Raw genomic sequence first — 10,254 nt, forward strand, 5'->3', positions numbered from 1 at the left:
AAAAAAAAAAAAAAAAATGCTGTTATCAGGCCAATCAGCCATCGGTGTGTGTCTCTCTCTGACTCTCCCTTCACCCCACCCTTCCTTAATTCCTTACTTATTTTATTGTCTGACATATGGTAGGCAATACCATAATCAGATTACCCAATAGGTTCCAGCAAGGTCATATGAAACTGATCAGCACAGAGCACAGAAGAGTATGTCACCCCGCTCTCCCTTCCATCTGTCATTCAGCAGAGTGCACAGCCATGCATCGTTGTTTCACCCAATGAGGACAAGGGCCAGCTCTATTCACATAATGAAGTGGATTCTGCCTAAACAGGCTAAAAGAGCTTCTCTCTCTCAGTCCATCTTGCACTGCTTCGTACTGCATGCAGACACAGGGCGCAAAGGTCTTTCATATAACGTGTAACTTCTTTTCTTTAATAAACAACTCCGCTACATTACCATCTCAGCAAATGCTAGCTGTCCCATCTCATGCTTTTGAACTACACTCACCAGCAGACTGAAGCAAACTTAACCAAATTTCCTGTCTCCCAGTCTGTAGCCTGCCAGGCCCAATGAAAGCACTCTTCCTTCTTCCCACAGCTCTGTATTATCCCATCAGCCTCCAGAACTGCATTTCAAATGAGTAATGATGACTCTCTGAGCATCATGTCATGCTACATCTCTTCTCTGGCCCTCAGGGCACCGCAGCACTCTTCCCTGGTTTTCCACTTGTAGCTGCCTTTTTATTTACATGGACCTCAGCTCTGACAGCCAAACCAGTCAGTCAATCAGCCAGCCTGTCAGCTATGCACAGCCAACAAGCCTGCGTGGAAAAACGGTTGTGACAGGCGCAAAAGAAGCTGGGTGATTTATAAATCCTGCATTTTTCATGATTTATATAAAAGTCTATGATCCTCCTTCCTGGCTAAAAGTGATGGAGGGGGTGGAGGCTGCCAGATGCACTCGCCATGCTTCATGGCCCAGTTCTTTTACTTTGAATGATGAGGTTATAGATTTTTAGTGGATAAAATAGGGCGCTGGACACACTGAGCAAAGCTGTGTTGTGCTTCTTTGATAAGAATAAGAAACTGTGCAGTGGGAGGAGGTAGACTGGTGTTAATTTGCGAAAGCTCAGTTTTTAAACGAATGCATATAGATATTTTGACCTCGCCTGGCCTGCAGTACTCGGTTAATAATATCGATCAGTTTCACTAATTGCTATTTGCAAACGAAATGAGACGGTCACTGTCCGTACGGGTTTGAAAACTAACTTTGCTCTTAGTGGTTTCGTGTCTGCTCCACAGTGTCGGATACAGCCTCAACAAAGCTTCCTCTGACCGCTGGATGAGTGATGACAAGCTGACGGAGTGACAGGTGGATTAATCCATCACCGCTGACAATGCCGACCTTTCAGGATCAGACGTTAGATTGCATCTGAGCCGGGCCAAACACAGATACTTTATTGTTAAAATGATAATGCTTGCAGTACCATCGAAACACCCACGCTGTCTGACAGCTGTTCACACTCACACACACACACACACACACACACACACACACACACACACTGTGTCAGTCGATACCTGCAGGACTGCACTAAGGAAACACCTGTATTTACTGTAGATGTTCCTGTCAGAGCAAACTGCTGACTTTGCCAAAGGGCCTTATATTTGCTGCACTGATGTTGTCTTGGGTTGGGATGATTCAGTTAGCAGAGCATTACCTTCTGTCAAATCAAACTCTTGTGTCAGCCACCAGACAAACAACAATCCCCTCTGCACTCTGTGATCGCTCAGTTACGGACACTGAGATTCAGTCTTGGCTTTTAGAGCAGCAGGGAGGGAGATTAAATGTCAATAAGGACACAGTTCTCCCCGGCGGCATTGAACTTAAGCTCATCGTGTGTGTATGTGTGCGTGTGCGCGCATGTTAGAGTGCGATAAATCAACTGCCAAATAAACAAATGTGGTTCCTTCATTACCTAATGCATCTAAGAGTTGCCTCTCCCCATCTGATTGCAGTTAATACACTGCAGTGTTGTGCATTACCTTCACTGCAGTGTGTTTTGACTACAGGGAGAAAGACGGGCCTTTTCCTCTGCCTGTCCAGATGGTGGCAGCGTGGGACACATTATACATATTTAATTTAGTGACTGCCTGTCTGTCAATCAGGGGAAGCATAGGCACACATTGCACAAAGGAGCATCAAGACTGTTTAACTGTAATGTTTTTGGAGGCATAAAGGAGCATAGAAAACACATCGATAGGTGTTCACTGTTTGCTAGTTTCATATATTTTTCATATATTTAATAGTTTGTGGCAGGTTGATTTTACACTGCTCAAAGAACCAGGAATTGTGGAGAGAGTTGCTTCTGCTCAGTGGTTTCTTTCCTTGGCACTGACTGGGCCAAGTCCGCATTTGGAAGTGCCCCAGCCTACAGTCAGCAGTTCCCACTGCGGGACTGTGCAGCGCAGCATTATCATAATGAAAAATTATTAATCTAATCCTACTTTTTTTTTTGCTGCTGTCCAAGTCCCAGATAACTGGAGCGACTGCAGGCATAGCTGCTGTCTCATAATGACTGATTGTGGGAGAACACAGCAGCTGAATTTCAGAGCTTCCATTTTTCAATGAAGCCCCCCCAGTCAGTTCCGTGTGTGTGTGTGTGTGTGTGTGTGTGTGTGTATGTGTGGGCTCTCATAACTGAATTTAAAAGCATTTGGCCGAGACTGGGACTCTGGGGATCAATTCAATAGGACTTCCAAGTCCTTAGAAGTGTGTGCTGGGCTGCGGCACAGTAATGCCACAAGCCCCTGTTCAAGGACACTCTTGACATACTGAGCTTATGGGATATTTTTTGCATCTCATTGAACAGGAAGTGATGAGCGTTTCTCAGTTTCCAGCTCATAATTCTGCCTAAACGGGTCAAGGTGTTGTCTTACAGCCGGAGGAAATTGAAGACACCAAGCTTCAAGAGCTGCCGCCCCCCCCAGTGTGTTCTTCCCTCCGTCTTCTTATTCTTTCACCTCACTGTCCTGTCCTGTCCTGTCCTGTCCATGTACTTTTCATCACCTTTTATTGCACGACTCACTCTTGAGGCGGTGAATGCATGCATCAAGGCATGATAAATCACGTTTCTGTGGACGTGAGAAGTAGTTGATGAAACAGCATTTCTGCTTCTGTGTTGGCACAGGCTACAACGGCCTGGTTCCTGAAGTTAATATCATGTGATTTGTTCAGGCCACATAACACACGAGTAAGGCAGTGCAGGCTCAGGGCTGTGTCTGCATTGTCAGCCAGCAGTAAATATTAAAAAGCCAGGTGCTCTGAAATGCTCAGAATGAATTTAACTCCCCAGCATACTGCGGCAGAAGCAGCACAGAGGGGGCAGTTCCTATTGATTTATCATTAATTTAATGCAGTTTTAGCCGAGTTATAGGCTGAAGTTTACCTGTGGCATTTCGTTACGCTGTGTGTGTGTGTGTGTGTGTGTCTGTGTCTGTGTCTGTGTCTGTGTGTGTGTGTGTGTGTCCTTGGTCAGGAGAGGGCAGTCTCTCCTAATCTAAATTAAAATGGTTTTGTACTTCCACTCCTCAGGGCCTTTAGATGACTGAACACACAGGCTCGCACACAAATCACCGACACTTATTTTCAATTAACTTTATTGTACTGCGGTGGCAGGGCTGAGCAATGCACAAGCACTGTCATGCCTCTGTTACTGTGAACATGTCTTGAATGCAAATCTATATTAGACGGTGGTATTTGGACTTGCTTTGCAGCCATTTTTCTTATTGGATCAGTGTGGCTTTCTGTTGATGTTGATGATTGGAACAGGGCCGGCTAAGTGCAGATTAAAAATAGCTGTGTGTCCTCAAGCTTTTTTTTTTTTTTAATTATATTTTTTTGGGCTTTTGTGCCTTTATTGGACAGGATAGTGGAGAGAGACAGGAAATGGGGAGGCAGAGAGAGGGGGAATGACATGCAGTAAAGGCCGTCCGATGCGGGACTCAAACCGGGGCAAACTGCAGCGAGGACTGTAGCCTCTACACATGGGGCGCCTGCTTAGACCACTACGCCACACAACACCCCGTGTCCTCAAGCTTGCAGCTAAATAGGGGTTTCTCTTGCTGCCTGTTTGATGCTAAAAGCCTCTGATGCCTGTGTTCTACCTCGTCCCATTTTTGTAACACAGGAAGATAAGCAGCACAGACTGAGGCAAGTTATTTAGCCCGGTCGCACCCGACGACACCTGTTTGCACTGTTGTGTTTCTCCACGCTGTGATACCTTGCACAACACAGAGCCTTAATTACCCTGTGGTTGTGTGTGTGTGTGTGTGTTTGTTTGTGTGTTGCTTCAGAGGATTCCCTCTTGCGTCAGGATGATATTTGGATGCTGGATGGCGATGACCCTCAGGAGCCCCTTTCCCACGTTCCACGCCCCGATCACCTGGACTTCCTACGCATCACACCGCCCGAGGATGACATCATCGGAGACACACCTTACTATCCCAAGCTGGAGTGCACGGTGAGGGTCCTCAAACATGAGCAGCACAAACACTTAAAGATCTCAATGAGCTGTAATGCACATTTTCCCACGCAGAGCAGTGCACCATGGCACTCTTTTTTTCTTTTTTAATTTTCCACCCTCTTGGGACTCATAGGGATTGCTCTCCACTCTGGCATTTAACCACCTGATCATGAATTCTTAGAGATGGATTAACAGGTCACGGATTCTAATCTGCAGACTGGGGTATTAAGCCAAAACTGACTGAGATCATTCCACTCAAACCTCTCTCATTCAGAGCAAACACAGAAAAATCTGACCTTCTCCTGCAGGCCTTTTCTATCATTTTGTAAACTTATTTAGGCCATAGAGAGTAATTAAGGGGATTTCTCTATTGTTAATGGGCTGAGATTGCAACACGAGATACACAAAGCATGTGGTTTGTGTAATCCTACTGTGTGCATGTCTCCCAAAAAGCCTGCAGCAAACAATGCATTGTTTGTTTCCAGGTGTTTGTAGGCTTTAATTATGCTAATAAGTAATACAACCAAAGAACTACTAATCTGCACTCAAATCATCTGATTTAAAAAAACAAAGAAAAAAAACAAAACTATTTCCGTCTCTGTAAGTCTCTCTAAATCCATCCAGGTTCCATCATGCTGTCTGGCAAAGGCGTTCATTCCATTGGCAGGTAAGGCAGATTACCTGGGTGTGGTTTTAGGCGGATAGTCTAGGAGTGCAATGCCATGAATTGTTTTCCCAAAGACACAATACATTGCTTGACTGATCATAATCAGTTAACATACCATTACAAAGGCCACGCTGTACAGAATTAGAGCCTCTGCATTGTTTTGAAAGTGACAGCCAGCTCACTTACTTGGCTGGGGCACGGCCTTTTTGTCACCATCATCCATTTTCATGTCACTAGAGAAGCATACATCAATTGTAAATGATGCATTCTGAGAGCGGGAGGGAGGAGGAGGGATGAGATGACACAATCCAAATCTGTAGTTTTGATTTGATAGGGGTTTTTTTTTTTCTTCTCTCTTTTTAGATTTGTAGTGTTTAGTTTCCTTCCGGACACGACGCTTTGAATTGAGGCCAAACACTTCGATCTTGGTTTGATCAGACCAGAGACTCTTTTTTCTCACCATCTAAGAGTCCTTTAGGTGCTTAATAATATAATAATAATAAACTTTCACTGAGGATGGGCTTCCGTCTGGCCGCTCTGCCATGAAGCTCAGATCACTTGAGTGCTGCAGTGATGGTTGTCCCTTCTGGAAGTTTATCCTCACATGATCTCTGGGGCTCAGCCAGAGTGACCGTCCAGTTCTTGGCCACTTCCCCTTCTCTCCAATTGCTCAGTATAGCTGGGTGGCCAGCTCTAGGAAGAGTCCTGGTTTTTCCAAACTTCTTCCATTAAGAATTATGGAGGCCACTGTGCCCTTCATTGCAGCAATTGTTTTTCCGCAGATCTGTGCCGCAACACAATCCTGACTCTGAGCTCTGCAGACATTTCCTTCCTCCTCATGGATTGGTTTTTGCTCTGATTTACCTTATCAGCTGTGGGACCTCATAGAGACAGGTGTAGGCCAATCACTTCAATCAAGGTGTAGAAAATATCTTAGAGATGATCAAGATAAATGGAAGACCCCTGAGCTAAATTTCCAGTGTTATAGCAAAGAGTCTGGATACTTATGTCAATTTCAGATCTTGGCTTTTAATACATTTGTAAAAAAAAAAAAAAAACCTGCTTTCTCTTTGTCATTATGGAGTATTGAGTGTAGATTGAGGGGTAAATGAATTTAAATGATGTAAGAAAAAGGCTGCAACGTAACAAAAAGTGGAGGGGTCTGAATACTTTCTGACTGTAAATTAATCATGTCACTACTGAGCTGACATGTGCCAGATATCAGTTCACATCACAGCCTTGTCCATCAGAGGTGCCTCTTTCTGGTACAGCCTCTGAGGGGATTTACTGTGTGTGTATGAATTACGACTGGACTTACATAACTTAATTCCCCGGCCACAGAATCCCCCTCTCTATTTGTGGCTTTCTTCTGATGAATAAAAAGAAAATCAGAGGAAAATGCAGTTACAAGTGATATTTCTTTCAGGTTTTTATTGGTTATTATTATAACAGTAAAAAAGAAATACCTGTTTGAGAATACATTTACAACAATATTTCCATTATTCATGCGGCCCCTTTTTGCTCATTTGTTCTTCTGTTTCCAGCTTGAAGAATATCCATTTCTCCCATTTTCTCTTCACAATTTTTTGTTTAATTTGGGTCATAGAACTGGACAAAAACATTTATACTACACACTTAAAAACACACTTCTTTTATAAGTGAGTGCTTTGTGGCTTCAGCTGAGGCGGTGCTCAATGAGCCAGTCTGAAGGAATGCATTCAACAAGCTTGACCTTTGGTTGTTAAGGGCAACCACGGTTTGAAGAATCCATGTGCTTCAAACCACTTTACTAACATTTATACAAAAATAAATTGAATGTTAGAGCTGGTTAAATCAGCTAAATAAGACACCACAGGAATGATTTCTCTCTGCTTTTTGATTTTCTCATAAAAACTATTCAAGTGTTCCTCTTTCCCTCATATTGTGTTGTCTGTTGTTAGCTCAACTGTTGTTAGCTTCTAAACTTTTTAAACCTCCTTAGAAACCGTGGTGTCACAACTAAACTTCCAGTTTGAATCAAAACTGTCACAGCTCGGTGTGTAGAAAGAAAGTTGACATTCATGTTTGAGGTAAGTGAATCAAAGTGTCATATCTTTTTGTTCTAACTGAACTCAGTCCTGCTCTGACTGAGAGTTCATGAGCTGCTAATCACGCGTTAGCCACTGAGCCTGTTAGCCAGAGCTGGCTGTAGCTACGCTGCCTAATCACCACTTGCTAAGCCCTGTATTGCAGTAGCTCACCGCTTAATGGTGCAATGCTGGTTTACTGGACCACTGCAGCTCTCCACTTGACCACGTGCTCACTTCTCCTCAGTGTTTACCCTGTTAACTCGGCAGCCATTTTACGGAAGTGAGCAGAGGTAATCAGACACCTGTGGTGCTGGGCTCTGCAGGTTCCCTCCCAGGAAGGGAGGGACCTGAAGGGAGGCGTCCTCAGACTGGGTAGACCAGTGAGACACTTTTTTTTCCTTTTCAACCTGAAGTTTTTTTTTTTTCCTCACACAACAGCACACAGGGCTTTCCTGTAAAGTGAGACAGACATGCTAAAGGAGACAGACTCGTACTAAAGAGAACCGTTCAGTCCTGGAGTCCACATAGAACAGGATAGCGCACAACTACATGGATAATACCGCTCAGCTTGTCGGAAAGTTTGGAAATGCTTTTGTGAACGGCAAGTGAACTCTGTTCTCCTGCTCTCCCAGGGAGATTACAGCAGGACATGCTTCCAGCCACTGAGCAGCTTGACTTGACTTGCAGCGTCATGGGAATCATGCTCACACAGAGGAGACTGAACTGTACTGCTGTCAACATGTCAGTAGTAGTGTTTGTGTGATATAGCGAAAGGCTGCTATATGCAACCTATTTGTGTGTCACTAAACAAGATTACAGGATAGTGTTGTTACAACTGGCACCCTCCTAAAGAAGGTAAGAGGAGCTGCGGAAAATTGTCCATACAAAGCCCCTTTGTTCCCAGCCAACGGTAGAGGTGGAACAGGAGCTGCTTGGATAACTGGACATGGGGAGATGGACCTTTTATGACACTTTTAACTGACACTTTGCTAGAGCTGCTACCTGTTGTGGTTTGCCTCCCTTTGCTCTCAGGTGGTGTGACACTTTGAGCAAAAATGGACAGTGGAAGTAATAACTCAGAGGAACAGGGGAAGCCGCCTGCTAGTTCCTTACTGAATGCTTTCAGCAGCTTCTTCACCCGGGATAGATCTGCCTCTACAGACTTGGAGGCGGCCGTGCTGATGTCTTTCAAGGAGCTGCCGCATCGCAAGAATCCTCTTCCTGAAGGTGGTCAAGCCACTAACAGTAAGTACAAGCTAAAAGGGCGGGTGGATGAAGGAGCAGCTGGAGCACAAGTTGACACAGACCTGGTCCAGGTCACCAAGGTGGAAACGTACAGTGACACAGAAAATGAAGATGAGGATGCTTCCCACAGCAGCACCAGCACATCAGAGAAGCTTGCCAAGACCAGAGAGCCCGTCTTACCTAAGGAAGACAATAACACAGTGGATCACGGTGGAGGAGATCAGCCACAACATGCCGCTGAGGCAGAAGCAGCCTACAAATTGCTTATGTTCAGAACACACAAATTTAGCGAGCAATCCCGCATAGAAGCTATTCTAAATTCAGGCAGGTTTCTGAACAGGACTAGCTCTAGGACAGTTCAGTCTTCAGTTTCCAAACCGGGAGATGGCTGCGCTCCCAAGGACAGCACCACCACAGTGTCTGTAGGTGCAGAAACATTGACTGCAGAAGAGGATAGGAGCAAAAAATTGGGAACAAATGAAAGCGATGGGTATGCCAGGATAGATTGTTCTCAACCTGTTCCCTCTATCATCTCTGGGAATCCTGCTTCAGAGACTGAAGGTCATAATGCTGGCACGGCCTCTCCATCCAAGCAGACAGAAGCTGTAGATAGTACACAAAAGGAGGAGGCACCTGTTCCCTCCACTCCTAAGACTCCTGAAGTGTCAGTCCAATCATCCTCTGGTCCAGAGGAGCAATCAGACACTGCCGGTGTTACAAAGACACCCATGTCGCCATCATCTGCACCCGAAAAGCACCTGGGAGGCATTCAGCCAGGCGGCAGCCCTACTTCACAGCGCACAACTGCTCCAAAGACACCTGAAATGAATACCTCTACCTCATCCCCGTCCAGGGCCGCGGCGCTCTCTTCGTCCCCTTCCTTCCAGATGCCGGCTCTCTTCAGTGGGTTGAGGGTGCTGAAGAAAGGAGCAGTGGGTGAAGACAGGGAGACGGTGTCGGAGATCAAGCAGAGGGAGAAGGATGCTGACCTGGCCCTGCTCAGTTTGAAGAAGACGGTGAACAAAGCCAAGCTCTTACCTGAGCAGAGGACTCCCTCTCCAGCCAAAAAACACGCAGAGCCGAAACCCGCTGCAGATACTAAAAGCACTGTAATGGGACAGCTCAGTCATCTGCTCAACAAAGACAGCCCCAGTGACACCAAACAGTCAGGTCATGGGCAGGATGCTGATCTCAAACATGGCAAAAAAGAGTCTGAGAATGGAGAGGAGGTTGCTGGAGAAGAGAAAACTCCAGACCCAGTAACTCCTACAGCCACACCTGAAAAAAAGAAAACCTCAGATCTGGCCTATGAAACCTTCAGGAGCATCTTTGGCCCCAAAAGCATCAAAAAGGAGAAAGCGGAAGAGGTGGATGTGGAGGCACTGAAGAAGAAAATCAAGAATGACAAGGAAAATCTGAGGTCGATTTTTGAGAAAACCTCCAAATCTCCTCTGAAGGAAGTCAGTAGTCCCACAGAGGCTAATGTATGTACTGACACCCCTAAATCATTTTAAATCACATATGTTTGGAAATTCAAGTGCCCTGTATTTACTACTGAGAGGAGGAAAACATTGTATTTTGAGATAAAGTGGCACTCTAAATCAGAATATTAGTTATTGCATTACCCACATATATGCTAATATTGTTGCATCCATTTCCTTCCTACAGACAGAAGTCACGTCCCCTACAGACAGTGAGGACCGGACTCCAGGGCGGCTGCAGGCCGTGTGGCCCCCACCCAAACCTAAAGATGAGGA

At 45.3% G+C, this 10,254-nt stretch overlaps 1 protein-coding gene across 1 annotated transcript; it reads left to right on the forward strand.

The window, feature by feature from the left end:
• Positions 1-7,552: 7,552 nt before the first annotated feature.
• Positions 7,553-10,251, forward strand: LOC147820278 (uncharacterized; the record flags this gene model as incomplete). The annotated part of the gene is made up of 2 exons (XM_087173074.1): positions 7,553-9,981; positions 10,166-10,251. Coding segments are annotated over exons 1-2 (1,760 nt in total), but the record flags the coding sequence as incomplete, so codon positions are not given.
• Positions 10,252-10,254: the final 3 nt, after the last annotated feature.

Source organism: Seriola lalandi, unplaced genomic scaffold, assembly GCF_002814215.2.
Source record: "Seriola lalandi dorsalis isolate HSWRI2012SDOR001 ecotype SW California unplaced genomic scaffold, Sedor1 jcf7180001973853, whole genome shotgun sequence".
NCBI classification, from domain to species: Eukaryota; Metazoa; Chordata; class Actinopteri; order Carangiformes; family Carangidae; genus Seriola; species Seriola lalandi.